Source organism: Bacillus rossius, chromosome 15 (assembly GCF_032445375.1).
Source record: "Bacillus rossius redtenbacheri isolate Brsri chromosome 15, Brsri_v3, whole genome shotgun sequence".
NCBI classification, from domain to species: Eukaryota; Metazoa; Arthropoda; class Insecta; order Phasmatodea; family Bacillidae; genus Bacillus; species Bacillus rossius.
In genome coordinates, this window is record NC_086342.1 from 8985331 (window position 1) to 9009719 (window position 24389).

At 41.1% G+C, this 24389-nt stretch overlaps 1 protein-coding gene across 2 annotated transcripts in view; it reads right to left on the minus strand.

Annotated features, from left to right (window-relative positions):
* Positions 1-24389, minus strand: part of LOC134539535 (uncharacterized) — a 96375-nt gene that overhangs the window by 43420 nt on the left and 28566 nt on the right. Inside the window, exon 1 of one of the 2 annotated variants that reach the window (XM_063381638.1) lies at positions 3488-3605. The exons of the other annotated variant lie outside the window; for it this stretch is intronic. Coding sequence (XP_063237708.1) covers positions 3488-3496 — 9 coding nt within the window. The 5' untranslated portion in view covers positions 3497-3605. Of the gene's footprint in view, positions 1-3487; positions 3606-24389 lie in introns of those variants that run through there. 2 annotated transcript variants of the gene reach the window in all.

Genomic DNA, 24389 nt, shown 5'->3' on the forward strand with positions numbered 1-24389 from the left:
GTAAAAAAAAGACAGAGACAGCCAAACGATGTGAAGAGGTACAGAAGAAAACGCGTGATTAATAAAAACTTCACTAAATATCTCAGTGGTGTCTGTTTACGTAAAGCATACAAGGAAAATATACATTACAGAAATGTAGTTCTCTCCTCGTGGTTTTGTCATTGAAGTGTATTTCTTTTTCTGAACTGAAACTTCTTCACAGCCGGCAGAGTAGGTCGAGGAAATGGTTGACCAAAGCGAAACAAAATGAAAAGTGCAAAGCTAAGGAGTGGGGAGTTCGATGGTTATGAAGTGAAGGGGGCGGGGAAATGGAATTAAAAAATAAAATAAAGCTGAGTGTCAAGACAACTGTAAGACCCGTTGTTGGTCTTGTTGTTTAAGTGAATTACTGAAGTGTGTATGTTCACTTCGAGCGCACGTAGCGGCTACGAATTGATGGATATTTTTTTTTAAAAAAGCAGGGATCACGGTAGTGCGCGATACGGAGTTTTGGAGCGTGGTTCGACTTGCCCGTAACGAAGCAGTGAGAAAGCTACGGCCCATTAGCGAGCTGTCTAGTGCCTGAAAGTTGCCCTAGAGAAGAATTTTCACTCCCGGCAGCACCGGTCCAGCGAGAAGATACAACCCGGCCGAGAAACTAAGGTGTTATCCGCGGGCAATAAAGCTGTTAGGAGGACCTTTTACGGTCTAATAGATAATAACGACTTGCTGTGGATGCGAAAGGCGTGGCCGTGTGTTCCCAAAAAGAAAACAAAACAAATGTACTATCGGTCGTACTATTTTCCTCGCATGTTTCACAAACTTAGGTGACGAAAAAAAGCGAAAAGAAAAAATGTACACCGTTAAAAAATTTCGCCTGAAATTGATTCATATCATCTAGGGATCTCCATAAGTTTGCATAATAGTGCATTAAGGTTCGGTCTCGAACGCCATTTTGATTTCTTTTTCGTGTACTTGACTTTAGTATCTATTATTCAAGGGCTATTTCTGTACATTGCAACACCATTCCTTCCTTGCATTTGCTGTTCTATCACAAATATTTCCAACAGATATTCACTGAGTGTAATATAATGGGTGTAAAAGTCGAGAAAGTAATTACCACCACGAACACTTACGCAACTTTTTTACATCCGTTATATTACAATTAGTGAACACCCGTTGAAAATATTGTGAAAGAACCACAAATGCTAGGGAGGTATCGTGTTAAAGTCTATAATATTCACTTTGATTTTTTTTGTCGTAAATGGAACATAAATTTTAATGTAAGATTACAGATATTTTTAAATTTGTACATTTACATGAAACCAACTGTATCACTACAAAATAGTATTCGCAGTAAATCTGTGTTCAGATTATTACCCGGGCATGTATGCTTCGTGTTGTACCAGTACCTCCATTAGTTAATGTTACTTGTAAACCTTTCCTTGAATAGCTTTCCAGTATTACTGCTCACATTTATGAACATAATAAAACCAATCATTGAATTTTGAATATCTTTACATGGTTCAAAAAAATTATAATAGAATGAATCATCAATTAAAATATAAAATTATGGACCAATTTTCGTAATAAATATTCAAAAATATCTCAGAAAAACTTATTTAATATATTCAAAAGTAACCATAGCCATGTGTTGTACGAAGTTACAATATCTTTCTTGTAGTATTACAAACTATTTCTTGGCAACTGATTTCCAAAGGAATCTTTTGTAAAAGTACAGAATTTTTTTTCTTCTGTTTACACATAATAATAACTCGAAAACGAAAAAATAATAATAATAAACATGGCGTGTGTTGACCGAGCCTTTAACGGGTAACTATTTTAACTTCACTTTTATTGTGAATTCATGAGAGTCATCTTCGAATATCGACAAAACATTCAAGAACTGGCCACGTCTGCAGAAAATAAATACTCTCTTTCCTTTCACGAGCATGATTTTCCTGTTTTCAATGGAACACAGAAATAAAAAGTGAGAACACGAAGCAACGGAGAATACTTTATTTAAGTTTTATAAAACATGTCAGTAAATTTACTGTGAATTTTAACAGTGCAAGCCACTGAGTTGAAATTCCTGACGAGCAGCATTCTAATACCAGGTAATATATTGTAATGTTAACACCAATTTTATGCATAAATAAAATATGCCACACACTACATAATTATTCGTATACACACGGTAACTCTCAAATTTTGTATCATGGTTACGGGAACAAAACGAAAATAAAATCATTTACCAAAATAGATTAAAGCTTACTGAGGCTACAAAAACAAATATAAAATAAAAAAATCTTAAAATGGCTGAAACAGCTATTTAAGAGCATATTATGATCATACGTGAATACAACATACTGTCACTATGCCAAATATTCTACGCGTGTAGCAGAGGCGTGAAATACCAAATATTAGCCAGCAGTATCACAAAGTCGCTAGCAGGTGCTGCATGCTCTAGGAAGGAATTAGAAGATCAGAGAACTAGTGAGAGGGTAACCATTGCATGGCAGTATGGTTCGGGTACGTTAAGAGACTGGAGAGGGGTAAAATAAAGTATATCCATGAAGACGCACGAGATGAAAGTAAAAGGTAAAAAAAGACCAAGGGACAGACAGGTGAAAGGAGTGGAACGTAAGTGTGTATAAGAGATTAGAGGATTGGGGGAGTGAAGAAGGAGAGGCTTATGTTGTAAACATATCCGGTCGGTGACTGGAAGCTGTGCGAGGTGATGATGATTATGATGATGGTGGTCACATTATTTAAAAAAAATAGTTGCCAGGTACAATTTTTTTTGTAACGCTACATGTAGAATAGCGCGCATGTTTACGATGCACTGCGGTGAGATAAACCAACTTAAAGCTCTATCTCAACAAGTAAGCAGATAATTTTTATGAAATTTTAATAAAATACTTTTTGATTTAGGGGGAGGGGGGGCAGTTGGCAAACAAGCTCTTTCTAAAAATAACCAAACCCCAGGTGGAACTAGAATCCACGATCGTCAGTAGTCTGGTACGTCAACCACAAGAGACCACCAGCAAGTAAGTAGTTACTGGTGTTGTGGACATGGAGACGTACCATTGGATATTTTTGTTCGTCAGCATTGGGAAACATAGAATATTTTGCTTGCAATGTGAAAAAAAAGTTTTTTTATGTATAGTAAGATGGAGTGAACATGTGGTGGGATAAATCTGAAGTAAATTTTCTAAATTTATTTTTTTAACCATTTTATTTTACTTCGATTTATTTAATATATTTAAAATGTTCCCTATATATTTGGCAAAATTGTTTCTATATTTTAAATTTATATAATTTATATAAAATATCATTTTTTTATTTAACTCATATCCACTCCACCGCCGATTCAACTCATCTAACCTATTTTTACAATGTACTAAAAAAAATGGTTTTGCCATGCGCGGCCCTTAGACGTCCCTTGGATCGTGGAATTGATTGAGGCGTTCAATGAAGACAGTTTTTCGAAAAACCACTGACTCACCAGTTTCATGGTGTTGCCGCAGCTCAACTTATCCCCGAACACTCACACACAAAAGCACACAAACTTGCGAGCACCACTCTCCGTGAGGTAGGTAAAGAAAAGACGTGATATATGCCGTGACAAAATGCCGGAATTGCTCTTATATAGCCTGCGCGCGCGTTCCCCCCAAGAAAGTGTAAGTTGAAGGGGAGGGGGGAAGGCAAGGCTGTGTAGAAGAGGGTGGGGTGTGGTGGGGGGCTAAGTTTATACTGGTCGAAGAGGGGGGTGGGGTAGGGGTGTTAAAGAGGGGAGGGGGGTACAAGCGAGAGAACCAACATGGCCGCCGGCAAGGTCAACAGCTGATCGTGAATGTTGAGGTTATGTGAACCCGGTCGGGCGGAGCGCATTCTTAACGTGCTCCCCCCGACTTTCACTTGTTCCCTGTCGGCTGCGTGGACCATGAGAACTAGCGTGTTCGTGAGCGCGTTGCATGCGAGACTTTCCGTCCGCCAGCCGGATGATGATGATAATAATCATTAAAGCCCGCTTCAGCACCTTATCGCTAATTTTGGCAATGTTCACGAGAAGCCTTCTTTCAGCTTAAGAAGCCACGTCAATTAAAAGAAAACACAACAAAAAAAAATCAACAAAGAAGATGGCTACAGATAAAGTAACACATATATGGAATTCTTTTTTTGCCATAATTATGAGTAGGGGCGTGTATGTTCTGCGGAAGTATTTCGAGACTAGCTGAAGGTTAAAACTTCTCTAGCATCGTCTGTGTTTCGTGATTATTTGAGTTTTCTTTCAGGTAGACGTCTACTGTTGGTCCAAGAATCTCAGCTATTCAGTGTGGGAAGCAAACGCGAACTGAATTGCCTGGTAAGATGAAGCAATTGTTTCTCTTGCAAACGGTCGCCAACTGCAAGGAAGAAAACGCTGGGTTGGGCATACCCTATTGCAGTCTAACGTGCATTCATAATTTTTTTTTCGCGAAAACTGATTGGCCAATTTATGAGCTCTCACCTCCATCCGAGAAGTAGCCATAATCAAGACTGCTGCTCTTACTAAACAAATTGGTCCTGTTAGGCCATCTTCCAATCACGACCGTCCACGAGGGCCAATCACAGCTAGGCTGCGAATGGCCCTACATAAATACTGTGACAGAACATTGAAGATTGTTGAAACTAGGCATGCAGAAATGTCTCACGGACCATCAATTAAATTAACATGGCTTCATCCAAGGAGCAAAAAAGTAGGTAGTGACCTGGTTATGAAATACCATAATCTCTATCTCAGATGAATATTAATTTCGTCTCCTTTGGGCACTAGGCCTGTAAACGTTTTACTAATACTCTCTTTATGTCAATTAATTACGAACCCCTATATGTTTAGGGAATAAGAATGCATGGATATTTGCCTGGAGCGGAAATGGAAAATAATCCTCAGATGGCTGGCATTGAACCTAATATTTCTTGCATTCGGGCCAGGCTCGGTGCAAAATATCTCCGTTATTAGAACTTCAAAACATGACAACTGAATAAGGTTCAACTAAAACTATTAGGCATTAAATCATCATTCTCTGGTAGGATTTGGGAAATATCTCCAGGAATCATAATCGAAACATGGGTCACACTAAAAATCTCGCACTAGAAAAAACATGCTATTACCCATCTGCAATCAAAAACAGAAGTATGCACTCAACCAATTTTAATTAATTTGTTTTACAACTCTTTCAGATTTCTTGAGTCTTCCGCTGCCATTGTCAGAACTATTTATTTTTTTGAGGGTTGAAGCCACGATGAAGAATAATTACTTTCCAATGTTTCTGCAGACATTTCGTTTGGAGTGCTGCTCTTTAACCGCTCCTCCAAGTATGGCTACTGCAGTGTCGACCTGAACACGTAGAATGTGTCTCAGTCTACCCAGGCTGTGCGGCTTCAGACTCGCGGTACCATGATCCCCAAACGGGCTTGATCCATTGTGAGATGATGACGGATCTTTTTGCACGGCAGGCGGAGGTACAAGCAAGTACCCGTCAACCTACCATGGGCCCCGATGGCCCACCACCCCTCAGACGCAATCTGCGACTCCGCAAGCCCTACGGCTGGTCCAACCCAAACCTTAAATTTTCCCGCGCGTCTCGACGTCCTCGACTCCGTGGTTGAATCCGTGAAAGGCGACCATCTCGCGACGGCCAGGGAAGGGCAGCCTCTCGAGGATTGGTAATAACGGGTCCAAACCTCCCCCCCCCCCCTCCCTTGCGCGCGGGCCGATTGTCTCAAGAGGCCGGTCCGATGACCTCCCGTCGGTGCTCTTCCTGGATACGAATGTCAGGATCGTAACGAAACATATCAAAGGAAAAACTGAAATGTATGGAAACGTCACCTAACTGTGCATATCAATTTGAAATAACCAAAAATAACCTGAAACGATGCAAATAGAAATGAAATACAACCACATAAAACCGAAATGCTTCGAAAACTTATTTATCGAACAAAATGACTTGATTTCCATACAAATGAAAAGATTTGTCTCCAAAATGTTCTTGAATAAATAAAAATAAAGTAAAATTACATGAAACAGTATCAATAGAACCCAATTGAGATTAAATATGTAAATGTCTTTATGTAAATCGGATTTCAATGATACAAATTTTTGAATTGTAACGAAATAAATCAAAGGAAAATCTTAAATGTATGGAAACGTTACCTAACTATTATACATATCAATGTGAAAAAAACTTCTGGCAGAGTCCAGAGGACCATCGCACCCAGGGACGCCAGCAGAGGAGCGGACGTGCTATCCTGCAGCAGCTGCGGCCGACAGTCTGCGATAAGAAACAAATGTCACAAAATTTGGAGGTTGTCAGGTTGTTATTTTTGCTGAAGTCACTTTCCATCTCTCCGTCGAAACCACTGCAACACCCAAACTGTTAAAAAAAAAAAATTTTCACCTTCAATTTACGAAGAGCGCTTGGTTACAAACTATCCAAAGATCATCGCAAAATTACGGCTATATTCGTGAATTTACTGACACTGAGTTCGCTCGCTTTGAACATGAATATTCTTGGTATATTAACATAAACAATCAGCATACTGGTTAAACCTTCAGTAAGAATGCTCTTCTTTTTCTTTTCCCCCGCAAGTGTGTGTTCACCTTTTGTTTGGAACGAAACTTACAACTCGGAAGTTGAAAACATGGCGTAGTTTCTAAGAAGATTCAGTCATTTGGAACTATGAAAAACTCTTCGTTTATTCGAGTTAAATTCTTCGTTGAAAAGTCCGCGAATTTACTGTAATTTACTGTAATTAAGTTGCGATTATATCTTGTTGTTACCATCAAAGTGTACAACATGTATTCCAGGATAGTTTCTCTATCATAACGTTTCGTTTGTCACACGAACACGCTTGGTGCGTCCTCCGTTGTTCACAATGGTGACTATATACGAGTTAACGAAGCCAGACGCGGGTCCGCCATCTGGACGATATCAACGAAAAAGTGAGCTCTGCGCATGCGCAAAATTCGGGCAGCAGATCGGTCATGGACAAGACACCAAATTCCATTCCTCCGAAATTAAAAGACTGGCCGTGTCCTATCGTGCACTAGGAATACGGTATAGGTAGAGACCGATAAAAATTCGCGGGTTCAATGACCTCCAGGATAGACTCCAATATCCTTTACACGATCTGGCAAATGCCAACTGTTCATTGGCTGCTGACTTGTGAGTCGTCTCGACTGGGTGGCCTGTGATTCGACACTTCTATGAGTGAGGGTCTCTAATTGGTCTTTAGTCCTCCAGATTAACAGTGAACCAATGGCAGAAGCGGCACTAAGGTATAGTTATTTGAATTTTGGCATAACACGAAATGAACCCGCAGGTGTCTAGGTATAGGGTACATGTTCAGGATATTCAACACCTGAACAATTTTTATTTTGAGTCTTAGAATACTGGTCCTAGTGTTTTCTAGGTGACCTCGGAAAAGACGGAGGAGAGAGTAGAACTATCGTTACGTAGACCGACGCAAAGTCGGGCAGTGACCACTTTTCTCCTCCTTCATCGCCGCGGCCGTTGCAAACCTCCCCAACAAAGAAGGCCGAAGGCAACCGACTCGCGCAACCGTGCCAAGTTCGCCCGGATCGCACGTATGCGATTATTGCTCCCCCCTCCCCCTTTCCAACCCCTTTCGCTCTCCCGCGGCTCGTAATCGGACGTGTTTCCTACTAAGGACATTCCCGCAGCCTCCACGATGTCCTTTCACGCCATTGGCCCGTCCGGCAGGGTGAACAGGACGTCCGACTGGTAGCATGCACCGGTGAGTGAAGGTCCTGGGTTAGTTTCCCTGCCACGTCTCGGGAGGGGGGATGTTTATGGCCTCCTTTCACATCTATGCTGCGGAAGGCAGCGATGATCCATCGCTCTGAAACTCACCATTGACATTCACATTTGAGATACTTACATTGGACTCCCCTTTTTTTATGTTTTATTCAACAATTTACGCGGAAAACTTTTTCAGACCAGCAGCTGTGTGTGTGTGTTAAAACTTTTTTTTTAAGCATTGTGATCGTGATTCAGGCACATGTTATACTGTCGACAGGCCAATCACAGCTCTCCAGTGCTGAAGCAATCGCGTCCTGATAGGCCCGGCCGAAAAAAAAAAAAAAAAAAAAAAAAGGGGCGATGGCTTCCCTTGCAGACGGCCGCCAGTTACAAGGGAACAGTCGCCTAGAGTCCTGTAAAATTCGCGGATTAATTTCGCGATAGGATAGAGTCCAAATACTTTTGACATTATTTTGCTTCGGTGATTGGGCCACAGTTTATCTGAAGGACTCTGGACCAATGAAAAATCTTTAACAGAAGAATTAGCGAATCACGATCATTCCAGTCAACAGGTGTTACGAGTCGGTAACCAATCAGCAGATGTAATTTGCACGAGTGCGTAGAGGATCATGGAGTCTATCCTTTAGGGATTTGAAATCGCGAGTTTTACAGGTCTCTACAGTCATTGCAGTTCTAATGGGCGATCAGGTTATTTCGCGGGGAAAAAATATATATATGTATATATGTCCCTGACTTATAATTGTTTTTTTATATGCGTACGTGTTTGAAAGGTTCCCAGCAATGGAGCAGGATGTTGGGTCTGAAAATAACCCATCACTAACTACCTATAACTGCAACTATCGAGTAATCTTCGTCGGCGCTAACCGGTTTTTAACTCCACCGGGCAACTGTTCAGTTGGCGCCGGCCTCGGTCGTTAGTCAAAGAAGCCTCCCGTATGCCACTCCGCGCAAGATAAGTGTTGTTTGAGTAGGAAGGAGGGGGGCGAGGAAATGCCAGGTGCAGGTACTTAAATCACGCCGAGCCAGCTCGCAGTTTACAGCTGGCAGCGCTATCGAGTTGAGGATTTATCGCAGGGAAACACAACGCTCTTCAATCGAACCACAGTCGCCTTGACACACCCCGAGGTAGCCTGAGACCAATTTGCAATCCAGCATCAACTGAAGAGTCGAATCACACGCGTCAAAGTACTCACTTTAGCGTCAACAAATTCTTTGATCCTTAAGCCATCGAGTGGTGTAATTAAATTTTTTTAATGGATATGATAGATATGTAGCTGCAACACCAAACTGTATACCCCGAGTTTGTTATCATTCGTTTTTTTTTTAAGTAAAAACTTCTATGGGAAGGTTTCGATAGGGAGTAAATTCATGTAAGTCGTCATCGACATGGTCACGTGACGTGTTAACGATAGCACTATATCTGTTCCTAATTGTATAACTTATTGCACTTTTAAATCTTAAGTATACTATTAATGTGCAGTAAAAAGTGAGTATAAAATATATTCATATACTCATATAGATATATAGTTTGAATAACGAAGAAAACGGAGTCTTTGTAGCAACATAACCCAAAAATTAAGAACATCATTATTTTTTTTTAGTACCTACAATTACTATGCAATGCGTATTTTATAGTAATTTAGGAGTTATTTTACTAACGTGATAAAACAAATTTGTTGTGTGATAATATTTTTTTCCGTAAAAATTGCGAAAACGTTTTCACTTCTGTCGGCAGTCCTCATGACTGCTTTAGAATTTTTTCTTTCATTATTATTGCCTCCCACTATGGAAGCAATTTTTAAAGACGTATTCACGCCAAAAAAAAATTTTTTTTGGCTTCACTCAGCAATATGAACTAAGTGACGCATACACGACCGTCTCCTGCAGCGAACGAGCCGCTACGCCACTCCGCTTCTGCGCGAGTACACACAAGCGCGGCTCCAGAAAAGGGGGCTGTGGGGGCGATAGCCCCTCCCGAGACCAATTTTATTGATTAGTGTATATTTACGTTTACTTAAATATTTATTTTCACGTGTTAAACTTTTATCTCATCAAAAGTTGCATGGAGCTACCAAGGTTCTGCATTTGAAACCTGTAATATGTAAATAACATTCCAAGGGCCAATATCTGACCACTTTAATTTTTTTTTTTTGCAGCTACGACCTTTCTTTGTGCGATAGGCCCCTTCCCGAAAAGTCATCCTGAAGCCGCCACTGAAGTACACAGCTGTTCCGCGTGGCCTCGAGGTCCGCTGGTCTGGCGGCGGCCGTCACAGCCCCAAGGTCGAGGCCTCGATCTTCCGGCCAGACATCCTTACCAACCAGGTGGGGGGGGGGGGGAGTGAGTGCTGAAGGAGGCTAATTGTTTTGACAATGGGGCCTCCTGACCCACTTCCTGCCGACACCGGAAATAGAAAAATATTCCTTCCCCCCTCCACCTCCCCCCCCCCCCGTCCCTCTCATGGTCAACACGTGCTACGTCAAAGCTGACCTTCCTGCGCAGCTTACGTAACTTGCGAACCGTTTCTCGTGTTTTCAAAACTCTTTCAAAAAATCACGAGGAATAGACGAATCTTTCGATTAGGTATGTGATAGTTATTTATGTAAAGCTGATCATATGTTATTTTTGGAAATATCCCATTGTTGGATATCATTGGCCGAACCCTTTCAACACGCATCAAAGAACACCAAAAAAAAAAATGTAAATAAGGGTGAAACTCAAAATACCTATATATTTGCTGAACATGCCTGGGAACACAGTCTTTAAATACTCTGGAATCATGCTACTCCACTCATACAGGAAGAACACTATATATATATATATATATATATATATATATATATATATAAAGTAGGATGTTGGTATGTATGACGTTGATAAACTCCGTTACAGTTTGACCGATAGCCATGAAAGTTGGTACATCGAAGTGTTTTTTTTTTCATGCAGGTTTTTTATGCTATCAATTTTTGTAACTCGCCGCTAGATGGCGCTGCAGCGCATCAACTTCTAAACCGTTCAACAGATCGCCATGGGTTATCAGAAAATCATAGGTCATTGACATACAAATAGCTATTGTGTGTCATTTCCCTATGTCCACCATACTGTCATATAGCGCTATCCATTTTGCTTTAACTCGTGGACAATATATCACCCTGTGTTCAGCCCGGGCAACGCCGGGTACTGCAGCTAGTAAAAAGGAAAATAAAATAATCAGCATTTATTTTCAGCAATAGCAAAGTCATCAGTCAACAAAGTAATGAATTAAAAATTATATATGTATGCCTTTAAATAAGACTGAAACCAAGCTACCACAAAAACATATATAGCCAACCAACTACCCTCGCAGCAAGATAACCAGCCAATAACATCATCTCTCAGGTGCACGGCCAATCAGAGGACTGCTCGTCTGTCATTGGCCGTGCAAGGAGAGGGGATAGAAAGTATAAACAGCATCTGTTCTTCCAGGAAAATGTTTTCTGTACTTTTCAAAAAAGATTCCTTTGGAAACCACTTGCCAAGAAATAGTTTGGAATACTACAAGAAATATATTCTAACTCTGTACAACACATGGCTATGTTTTTTTTGTATATATGAAATATCTTTTTCGAGATAACACGGTATTATTTCTTAAGAAAATTGTCGTATAATTTTATGTTTTAATTGATGTTTCATTCAAGCGTATTTTTTTTTACCATGGAATGTTCAATGATTTTACTTTTATTTGGTTGTATCATGCTTATTGAAGTGCATAGTTAATACTGGAAAAATACTCAGGGAACGGTTCACAAATAACTTTAACTTTTGGAGGCACTGGGACAACACAAATCATAAATGTCCGGGTGAGAATCTGAGCCCAGTATTACTGCGAACACCATTTTGTCGTGATACAGTTGTTTTCATGTGAATGTACAAATTTTAGAATACTATATGTAATTTTTCCAGTTACAAAAAATTATGTAGGCCTACTGCGCACGGCTGTAGCCTGGATCATGTGAAGGATGCTGTCCAGTGTAGCCATTACATCATTTTGAGAGAATTTTCTCCATAATTTAACTTCAAAAGAAAATTTACTGACTCACTAAAATCTCAGGACATTAAGAACACGCCGTTTACACATAGAAATCTAAGTAATAATTAGGCTTGGGAAAAATTTAACTTTTTTTTTTAAATTTTGATTTTGATTTAATTGATTATAACACTCTGATCTAAAATATATTTTTTGTAATAGTTTTGTTATAAAATGTCTGTAATGCGTAACTTTAGTTAATACATGAAACACACCTGTCAAGTTTAGCTATATGAAAGAAGTACTTACAAAAACATGGGTGCAAACCGGCATTAAATACAAGACTACTTTGGAAACACAATACCTGTCGCTTATGTGTACGAGGCATTTCGGGGCTTTTACGAAGAGGAAATAAATTATTTCATCTACACTAGGAACTACATTAATCTTGTCAAAAAAAAAAATTCTCTCTAGCCTTGAAGTAGCTGGGTTGATATAATTATCTATATTCTGTCTCCAAGGTTACAGGCGCGGAATTTTAATTTGGCGCGCTTCAGGGCGTCACTCTACTGGCTGAAAAAAGACGTTGCGATCGCAGACCTGTGACGTTCAAACAGGTCCGTTGGAAGCAGGTTCTTCGAGCTGCACTCATTTATTTACTTATTTATTTGTTGTTTAGTTGGCCACGTGCGTCAGTGGCAACCTACCACCGTCCAGTCTTTCCGTTATTTCTCAACCCTGAAGATGCCTGCTGCTGAAAATCGGAGCGGAAACGTCGGAGCACAACTGCCATACTTTTGACGGACCCGACACGGAGAAGCCAACATGGCGTGATTGTTTGCAGTTAGCATTTTCCCTCTTCTCGGCTCGAGACATCCGGACGACTAACTGTCGCACTGCTTAGTTTTTGAATTTTTTTTTTATTCCGGAAGTTTCCAAAGACCGTGTCACGCCGCTGTCAAACGTTCGTTTCCAACTGCATCCGAAGACTAAATATTGGAAGAAATATCGCTTCCAACAGTCTCCATAAAAAATAATTCTTTGGATAGTCTTAAAAATATATTTGTATCTTGTCTCAATATCGAAGTGGGACTGAGCTACCGTGCACCAAATTGAAAAAAAATTATTCTGATTTTGAAATTGAAGCAAATCATCACATTGAGGGGATTGAAAACTTGAACTCTATGATTTTTGTGCAATATGTAAAGTTCTAGAAAATCTTGCAAGTTTAAGTCACATAAATACTCGTTACATAATAGCACGAATTTAGGGAAACTTTTGAGAATTTTTTGTACACATTTCATAAAAACATATTTTACTTATGACATTCATATTTACAGATATTTATGTATGTATATAATATTTAGTTCTTTAATAGTCTATGTGCTCGTCGCCATTTTTTAAGATGCGTTGTGACGGTAACGGACGCCATTTCCTATTTTTTGGGTACGATTATGATTGGTTGATGCCGTTCAACATCCAGCATATTTTCTAACCAGTCCTGTTAAAAAAATAATAATTTTTATGAAAACATGGCTGCTCTAGTGACGTTTTCAGTAATATAACAACTAGGGAATGGACCAATAAAAACCTCAAATACCATCAAATCCTCAGTACCTATTCGGAGGATTCAATATTCGAGGGGGGAAAAAAATTTAAGAAACTTTTTAGAGGAAATAACATAAATTAAAAATATCAACGCTGGTAACCTGTGATGCTGTTTACTAGATTAACTTTTTCATTCATACTAATACTGTTACATTTCCCTAAGATACTGCACTTCTTTTTACATGTAATTATACAAATAAGATTGGAACTTAGTTTATGAAACGAACATTTAAAGGCTCGCAATATTTCAGCACTATAGTTAATATTTTTTTTTTATTTCGTGGAAGTCATCTTGACACTGGAGTCCTAGATTCGGAATCGAGGGGTGTATTCGAATCGGGAATCGAATGTTCGAGAGTCATTCGGATTGGAGAAGATTGTTAAGGGGCCCGCCTCGTCAGGGGTGTATGTGTGTTGGTGAGGCGGGATGATAAGCGCGACGCTCGCTGATGCTTCCAGCGCGGTATAGCCTCTAAGCGCAAGTCTCTGAACTGGCGTGCAGTATTCTCGTAGTCACAAGATAACTGTGAAATTTGAGCGGTGACCTTAACATTATATGGTCGAGAAATGAAGATAAAGGTGTAATGCAACTCCCTTAAAGTGCTTCAAGAATCTGCACTGGTTGTTTTACGCCTAAAAAATCACCCGGAAAACAAGCGTTTTAGCCATTTTTAACTCTTCTAGAAATACAGTTTAAAAACTCAATCCGAAATCGAAAGTACTTTTCGGCCCTCAGCGAACTCTTAAATGCTTTTCGTAAGCAGACCCCACTCGGATATGTTGAGTGGTTTTGAAATCGCGTTGTTTTTCCTGGAGCTCTGCGCACCGTATATAAGCCCGGGTAGGCGGAGCCCTTAAGGGTGTATGTCCCGTTCCAGGTCATGATTTTAGATTTATATTAATCACTGATCAACTTTTAGACATTTTCAATCGTTTAACTTTCACGAAATGAAAAATATATATAGTTGCATACTTTTTGCATAATTAGCTGCCAAAGTTACATTTTCAACCTTTTTGGGTTGTACAAATAAGGAGAATTTAATTTATTGCAGAACTGAAACTTTTTAGGATTAACTGCAATGCCACTGGCTACTTCAAGAAATGGTTTGCATTTCTTTCAGAAAATATTAATTAATTTTACCTGACATTTCAAAAATCTCAAAATGTTTATGATCTTGACAGCCAAGAAACATGAAATGAGTTTTTGTGATAGAAATGCAAACAATTTCTTGAAGTAGCCAGTGGCATTGCAGTTAATCCTAAAAAGTTTCAGTTCTGCAATAAATTATATTCTCCTTATTTGTACAACCCAAAAAGGTTAAAAATGTAACTTTGGCAGCTAATTATGCAAAAAGTATGCAACTATATATATTTTTCATTTCATGAAAGTTAAATGATTGAAAATGTCTAAAAGTTGATCAGTGATTAATATAAATCTAAAATCATGACCTGGAACGGGACATACGTCCTTAAGAGGCCACTCCAGTGTTTCAGGGGCACTACGCAACCCACGTTAACCTCATAAGACTCAATGCTATTTTCATTTTGCTTATAACTAATTAACTAATATAGATTTCGAAATGATGCTTGCTTGATATGTAAGACAACGATGCTCTTATCAAAGCCCCTTTCTTCAAAAACGTGCATAAATTATGGTTTTATTCTAATCTTTACTAATATGCATAAGTGTATTGTCTAGGTTTGAACCATAATTTATGCACGTTTTTGAAGAAAGGGACTTTGATAAGAGCATCGTTGCCTTACATATCAAGCAAGCATCATTTCGAAATCTATATTAGTTGATTAGTTATAAGCAGAATGAAAATAGCATTGAATCTTATGAGGTTAACGCGGGTTGCGTAGTGCCCCTGAAACACTGGAGTGGCCTCTTCTCACCAGTGACAACCCTTCCAGATCCGCAAGGGACGTGCGGGGAGGAGAAAGCTGGACCTCGGAAGAAGCGCTGGCGGGTTCCTCCAGAGTACTGACACACCCCGCTCCCCCCACCCCTCTCTCACGACGGCGACGCGCAGGCTGGCTCTTGGTGCTCCAACTGTCCTCGTAATCGATTGGCCGAGAGGCGCTTGCGAGAGCGGACTTTCTCCCCCGCGGTGGCCACCTGCTCCCCGCTGAATTGAATTATCGGCTCGTGTCTCGGGAATGGGGTTGTGTGAGATGTCGCGGGCTACGTGTAGGTGCAATTTGAGGTGTGTGTATGGGGGGGGGGGGGGGGTGAAGTTTCTCCGCCGTGAAATTGCCACCGACCCTCCCCGGGGAGACGCACGCGACGAATCGCTAACGACGCTAGGCGTCTCCCCTCCGTTGAGGAGGGGAGGGGGGTGGTTGCGTCTTGGTTTACTGACGGGTCCGAGAGAGGGCGACTCGGAACTCGTCGAAGGGTAAACGTCGGGGGAGCTCGGCTACGCCCTGCCTCTCTCTATCTCTCTCTCTCTCTCTCTCTCTCTCTCTGATCCGGGGCAGCAGAGGTCGGGAGAGTTACATACACCCTGAGTCTGAACTCTACCAACAAACTCCGGAAAAAAAAAAAAATTGGTTGTCTGTAAAGTCGGTTTACGGACGATAGTTTAACGTGACAACGTCATAACAAAACATTGATGAAATGATTGCATACTTTTATGAATAAAATTGAATCATTTTTATTTTAATAATAAAAGAATAAATACTTGAAATTATACTAGTAATCTGATTTTTAAAATGCAAGAATAATTAACCTTTATTGCCAAAATTGTTGTTGTAATAAAGCAATGAAAACCACATTAACTTTTCACTTCACTTTATAAACAGTCGAGTGGAAGAGAGATAGATGCGGTGCAAGTGTACAATGAGCGTAACAGTACACAGCGTAACGGAACAATGTGCGTAACGGGACACTTTTTCGTGCGTGCAGCCGGCGTTCATCGATTTAGGCTATTAGACGTTGTCACGCCAAAAAAATGAGTTGAAAACTATGTATACACACACACACGACACATGGTTAGACACACGGAAATTTCGCGCATTCGTCAAGTCGCAAGCTGGAGCGCATATACCTTGACACTCTCGCAGCGTGTTCGTGATTGGACACGCAGTTATTTGGACACGCCCCTCTGCGTCAATGGCCCAAAGATGCCCAGCTGGGAGAGAAGTAAGCGGACCAGGTAATGCTGATTAACAAGGAAAAAAAAGGGGGGGTTTGTCTGTAAAGTCGGTTTACGGACGATAATTTTACGTGATAACGTCATAAAGAAAACATTGATGAAAAATTGCATACTTTTTTACTTTTCAAATATTATTTACAGTCTTTTTTTGCAAATTCAATTTAAATAATTTGTTTAAATACAATCACGAACAATTAGTTAAAAAGCCTGCCTTAACCTGTTTTATATTATAGAAGATTTTCTCGAACGGTGGTTGGCCGGTTCTTGGACGCTAGGCTCAGGCGGAACGTGACACTTTTTTCGTGCGTGCAGCCGGCGTTCATCGACGTTATCACGTCAAAAAAAATTGCAGGTCAAGGTCAAGGCAATCCAATATGGCCGCCGTTAAACGTCAGAATGCAAGATGGCGGCCGACACCACCGACACCAAATCCTGAATCCTGCCGCAGGAGGTAGTATTTTATACTACTGCTAGAGAACAGCAAATTTTGCTGATTCTTTTTGGTCGCTAGTTAGACTGCAAACATCTACGCCTTAGCATGGGTTCACACTAGTTCCGCCACACCCTCACACGGCTGTGGATCAGTCAACTACCAGCTCTCAGTTGAGGGGACGAATCACTTCGAACCACTTAAAAAAAGGGGGGGGGATGTTCTACAGTAAGAGATCAGCCAATGGGAAAGCTTATATGTGTAGAGTATACATAGTACTGTTTAATTTCAGCCTGACACAAAATAAATCCGCGGAATTTTCGGGCCTCTATTCATCGCTGACTCGGTCTCAAACGCCAAGATATTTATTTATTTTTCGTTTTCTCGACAGTACCATTGTAAATTCAACATGATACCTCTCTATCATTCATTGTTCCACCACAAATATTTTCAACGGATATTCCCTAAGGGTCGGTCGCACAATCGGCGTGAAAGAGTCGCGCAAGTGATAAAACCCGTGAACAAGTGCGCGAATTTTTACACCCATTTTTTTTTGCAACTTGGTGCATATCCGTCGAAAATGTTTGTGACAGAAAAACAAATGGATGAGAGATATCGAGTTAAGTAATGGCATAATGCCAGAGCCCGGCTGAACTGAAGGTTATCTGTGTTAAGTGAGGCGGGATGATAAGCGCGACGCTCGCTGGTGCTTCTAGCGCGGTGTCTCCTCTGGACTGGCGCGCAGTCTTCTCGTCGTAGGTACATGGGACGGCGGAAAAAAAAAAAGAAGATAAAGGTGTAGTGCAAGTCCCTCGTGTGTTTTCAAGAATCTGCGCAGGGCGTTTCGTGTCTGAAAATTATTGTTCTAAAATCGTGTTTTTAGCAATTTTCACTCTCCTAAAATCCACAATTTATAAATAGAGACCGGAAAAATTCGCGGATTCATTTCGTGATAGGCTGAAATTCAAACATGTGTATAATTCTGCTGGTTCTGATATTGGCTTGTGGTTTAACTGGAGCTCTCTGGGCCAATGAGAGACTATCGACCAAAGAAGCGTCGAATCACTAGCTACCCAGTGGAGACGACTCGCAATTTAGTAACCAATGAACACGCGTGTTTACTTGAGAAGTGCAGAGGATAATGGAGGATATCCTAGAGGTTATTGAATCCGTGAATTTTTCTGGTCCCTATTTATAAACTAAATACTGAAAATAGAACTACTCAGCTGCCCTCAGCGTATTCTTGAATGCTTTTTTCCGCAGGTAGACACCACTCGGGTAGCTTGAGCTTGGGTTTCTCCTGAAGCTCTGCGCACCGAGTGTGTGTGTACACGGGTTGGCGTGGGGTCCCTTACTTACGCTCTGCTTTGCTCTGATCTGGGGCAGCAGAGGCCGAGGGAATGTGTTCCTCCCTCCTCAACCCCCCCTTCACGACTAACGGGGTTTCACTTTTCCACCACAGGTCACAGGAATATGCCGCAGACACGCGACGTGAGAGTAAACTCAAAACGTATTGCTAGAGACCTGTAAAAATTCGCGGATTCATTTCGTGATAGGATAGAGTCCAAATACTTTTGACATTATTTTGCTTCAGTTTTTCGACCACAGTTTATCTGAAGGGTCTCTGGGCCAATTAAAAATCTTTAACAGAAGAATTAGCGAATCACGATAATTCCAGTCAACAGGTGTTACAAGTCGGTAACCAATCAGCAGATGTAATTTGCACGAGTGCATAGAGGATCACGGAGTCTATCCTTTAGGGATTTGAAATCGCGAATTTTTCCGGTCTCTACATATTGCTAAGGGCAAGCATTTTTTTCGCGAAAAAAAATTCTGAACGCCTACTTGACTGCAACAAGGTACACCCGCGCCAGATGTTTCTTCCTCGTGATTGGCGGCCGTCTGCGAGAGAGAAGTCGTTTTGCCTTGTTTGACCGAGCCACTCAGGACGGATTTCCTACAGCGATGAATTGCTGTGTTTGGTGTTTCTAAACAATGCACACGTACCTGAAGGAAACACCCATACGCAGTCACGAAACACAGACGATGCTACGGTGATGTAACTTTCAGGTGATCTCGGAATCTTTTCGCGAGATATGCATGCCTATAGATACGGAAATTTCGCGCATTCATTTAGTTGCAAGTTAGAATGCAAACCTTCACACTCCCACACTGTGTTTGTGATTGGACCGCAGATATTTGGACACGCCCCTCTACGACCGTGAGCCAACGATGCCCAGCTAGGAGAGGAGTAAAGCGAATCAGGTTGTGCCAATTAACAAGGATAAGAATGTGCTCGCTAAGAAACCAGCCAATGGGAATGCAAGCATGGGTTGAGCACACCCATGACTTTGAATTCTACCCTGAGGCCGCGAAACTTCCGGGCCCCTATGCATGCCCCTACGTATTGTAGAGGATTGGCGCAGATCTGCAAAACTGTAATCGACTCTTGTTGAAATCAGCACTGTGCTTGATCGATGTTTGTACCGGGTATGGATAGAACCAGAACCCTAGTCTTGACAGGTAAACACTGTTGTCTAAGACCACAGAGGTTCCCAAAAAGGTGTTTCGCTGAATCCTGGTGTTCCGTGGCAGGGTCACAGGAGTTCCATGAGTAGAGACCGGAAAAATTAGCGGTTTCGATGGCCTTCAGGATAGACTGCACATTCCCCTGTACACTCGGGCAAATAACGCAAGTTCATTGGTTGCTGACTTTTAAGTCGCCTCAGTTGGTTTGTCTGTGATTCGATCCTTCTTTGGTTGAGGGTTTATAATTGGTTGAGATGCGTCCAGATGAACAGTAAGCCAATAGCAAAATCATCTAAGAGGTATATGTATTTGAATTCTAGCCTATCGCCTAATGAATCCGCGAATTTTTCCGGTCTCTATCCATGAGTCAGGACATAAGCCACATAAAGCAGGCACAATTATAGTCAACTTTCCTTGAAGAAGTTGGGGTTCCGCCAAAAGACAAGTCTATCATAGGGTTTTTCCTGGCCGAAAAAGAAAATTGGGAGAAATTTGCGTTTTCAGTTACTTTTACTGCATTAATCGGAGAAATAACAATAATTGTTCATTGGCTGCAGACTTGTGAGACGTCTCAACCTGGTCGTCTCTGATTTGATACTTCCTTGTTTGAGGGTTTCCCATTCGCGCAGAGTCATTCCCCATAAACTGTGAACGAACAGCATAAACAGCACAGAGGTAAATTTGTTTCAATTCTAGCCCATCGCGAAGCGAATCCTAAAACTATTCCGGTCTCTTCTAATATCCTCTCTAGCGGTTTACAAATTCTTTCCAGCGAATATTCCTGGTGAGATCAAAAAAATACTGTGAACAATTTCAATACGAACAGAGTAATAAGTTTATATCAAATTTCAATTATAATATAAGGCCTGACACAGTATTGAATTGTACAGAAATTATACAGATGTGAAAAAATGTCGAATAATTTCGATTTAATCTCAAAACGATGCTGAGGACTTCTCTCATAGTATAACTTCTTTTTTACTGGTATAAATAATCTTCTTGTTTTTTTTTAGTTTTTAGTTTTTTTAGTGTTATGTAATATGAAGGTATTTTTAATAAAAATCTTGAACTATTTTATATAATTATTATAGTATATATTAATATATATATATATATATATATATATATATATATATATTGAAAAATGATATGGAAGAAGTTAAAAAATAGTTAGTTAAAGTAACAATACTTTTAGTATTGTTTAGAAAACAATGATAATTTATCGTTCAGATGAAGCTATATTTTTTTTGCAAATAATTATAGTAAACTTTACACTGTTCTTGTTGTCGTTTAACTAGAAATTATTTTTCATACTAATATCAAAAAAAAAAATTATTCGAATAATTCACATTGTTTTTATTTTTATTTTACATGTAGGAACTACGAGTGTTTAATCATCAGATACACGTTTATTCTGCTGATTCCTTGGGTGTAAAATATATACTTGAAGCACATAAACATATGCTTAACGTTGATGATTGGACTACAGTTCTCTTGACGACCCTGAACTAGTTACATACAAGGAGAAGTGGTTACACAATCAGTGTAACCCGCCAAAGGTGTGACCTTGTTATCTATGAGCTCTCTAAGATGGCTTGATTATGTATACGCAAGTAGAGTCTAGTCTGGAGTGAAATGAAACCTCAAACGGCGGATCTATAAATTGTTTATAAAAGACATTTATAGTAAACAATTCCTTATTAACTTTAAGGCAAATTTTAGTGTCAGTACTAGCTTGTATTGAAAGCATTGAATCGTGTGATGTACAGTTTAGAATTAAACCGTTTGTATTTAGCCTTCATTCGAACACTTTATTTTTAATGTATGATTCATAAATCAGTGAAAAATGGGGTTTTGCCAAAGTACTGAAAAAAACTCATGTTTCTAAGGAAATTAATTTAACAAATAATTGACGATACTTCCGCCTTAAATCCCTACATTCAAAAAGTTAGGTTTTGAAATATAAAATGCAGGCGCGCTGCAATGCCTGGTCCCCAAATCAGTGAAATCCGGACGGTGGTATCCCAGCCAAACCGCTGCGATTAGTTTTGGAAGCACGGCAGGGTGACGGAAAGTGAAAGCAATCGTTACGTGTCTGCTTTAATTCCTGCGCAGTCCGCGGAGCGTTTCGGGCGCTTGTCAGCCATGCGAGAGGATACGAAGGCGCGCCGCCCGTTGCGTCTGTCGTTTTCGGCTGCTCCCGTCGCGCTTCGGCTGTTTCCGGCGGCGGCGACTGTGCGGAAAGCGCCCGAAAGTACCGACGCAGGTTTTTCTTCCTTCTTCCCCCCCCCCTAATGGTGGACCACCCAGTCATCGACAGCTGAAGAAATTGCGAAATTGTCGTGGAGGGTTACGTGAAGAAACAGACGCACCTTTTGAAAATTCTTTTGGCGCCAGTATAACCCATGTAATACAATATACATACTCCATCCATTCAATGTAAAAAAAAATTTTCGTACTTTTTTAGAAGGAAAATTCTTGGAAACCCATTTGTCAACGATTTCACTTGTAAAACTGCAAGGCAGAGCTTTGTAAAATTTAAAATGCTCACTCAATTAGCGCCCGAAGTACCGACGCAGGTTTTTCTCTTCTTTTTTACCCCCCTAATGGTGGGCCACCCAGTCATCGACAGCGGAAGGAAATTGCGAAATTGTCGCGGAGGGTTACGTGAAGAAACACACGCACCTTTTGCAAATTCTTTTGGCGCCAGTACAACCTATGTAATACAATATAAATACATACTCCATCCATGCAATGTAAAAAAAAAATTTTTTTTGTACTTTTTCACAAGGAAAATTCTTGGAAACCCATTTGACAACGATTTCACTTGTAAAACTGCAAGGCAGAGCTTTTGTAAAATTTAAAATGGTATACAAAGCTCTGCCTTGCAATAACTGGCCAGGAACTATTTTCTTGAGATGTGCACGCCCCTGATTAAAGAATTCGGCAAGAGCGGATGCGCGGCTGTATCTCTCTCCGCGCGTCCGTGGGTTTGATACCCGGCTCCTCATCAGTCGGACCCACGAGGCCGGGAACTGCAGTCCGTGACAGCTTCAGTTTCTGACAGTCACTGCCGCGGCACGAGGACAGCTCCGGTTACCAGCCTGGACAGCTGGAAGAGGTTGGGTAGGCCTCCACCGGACCGCGGGTTCGCTGGGTGATTGAGGAGTCCCAGTGTGATGCGGGAGACTGGGGTAGGCGCCAGAAGTGATGACAACTCCAGAGGGCTAAGGGAGCATCCAACTTGCTGGTGACCTGAGTGGAGTAGGGGGCCGGAGGTGGTGCATAAGCTGGGATGGGTAGCCTCAGCCTCTTTGCATAGCCAAAAGCTCTTCCTGGTTGCGTATGCGGCGTATCCGCATCCATGCCCATGGGGGCCCCAGGGCGGTAGGGCCGAAAGGCTAAGAGCGCTGGGTCACAAAAGAAAAGGGGGAGGGGGGGTGCGAAACCCCTGTGACAGTCTAAGTAACTGCCGCGGCGTTGTCCATGACAACTGAGCACGAGGACTGAACCTGAAGTGACAGCTACATGAGCAGCCATGGAGGATGTTCCTGTAATCAACCTGCTTGATTTTAACAGAAGATTTTTTTTTTGCATCCCGTACGAAAATTCCCACGGTTTTCCTTGTGTCTATGCAGGTTTTTACCTGGGCCCAACTTACCTAGTTTTAGTCTAAAATAGTCAGTGAGGAGTGTTAGTCTTGGCATAAATCGCTGTCATGGCTGGCCAATCCCCTCTTAGCACCTGCTGCGTGCTACCCCATCCTGCATGGCTTAAACCAGGGGCGTAGCCAGGGGGAGGGTTTTAGGGGTTCAAACCCCCCCCGAAATATTCAAAATATCTCATTAATATATACTGAAATATTAACACTTGTTCCACGGTAATTGCTCACTATTACAACAATGTTTTGAACATGCCGCGCTGCCGCCGCACGCCGCCGATTATCCAATGACACTGCCCGCATCATCGTATTCGTTTGGTAACCTTAGACTTGATTTCGTGTTGTAACCCGCGCCGCGCATGCATCCGTTGCGTGCAATCAGCTCGGCTATCGCCAGTCTCCACCGATCCCTTGCCACCGATCACTGAATCTGTGTACCGTGTACTGTGAAGTGTGGACAATTGGACATAGTTATTTGTGTGATCATTGCTCTGGCTGTGATTTCACGTCGAGTAACTTAAGTGGCCACTGGCCATATTACAGGAGTAAGTAAATTGTAATCTTCTTTACTTACTATAAAATTAATTCGCTTCCCGCTTTTGTCTGGTTGTCTCTATAGCTGTTAGTTTGCAACTCTGTACGCCTAGATCTTCTAAACTACTCAACTTATGTTAAGGCTGTAAGGGTATATTATCGTAATATACATATACACCTTTAGAGAAATTCGAAACTTCATTCGGTGAACAGTTCCAGTCGCCGAGAAGCCATCGTGGATTAGAAAGTTGTTTTGTTTACATCAAATTTTTATTTTTTTTTTGTTTGCTGATTTCGCTTAGAAAACTTTGCTAATTCTATTTTAATATTAATTATATAAGAGTAAAATTACGTTTTTTATAACCTTGTGTTTTGTAAAACTATGAATCAGTAACGGCTTTGTTTGGAGTTTCGGGCTCGCTGCATGTGACTGGTCCTCGTCGCGGCGGGCGGCATTTCAAATGTTTGAATAAAGCTGGAATCACAATACCACGACGGCTCCGACACGACAGGTCCGACAAGCTCAATAGCCAATGAAATGCAATGTCACCGTGACGTCACTCCGTCAGAAAACGCACCCCGACGGCCCGCAACGAATAGATTTTATTTCTAATTCCGTCGTGTCGTACGGCCCGACAGAAAACAAAACGGCAAC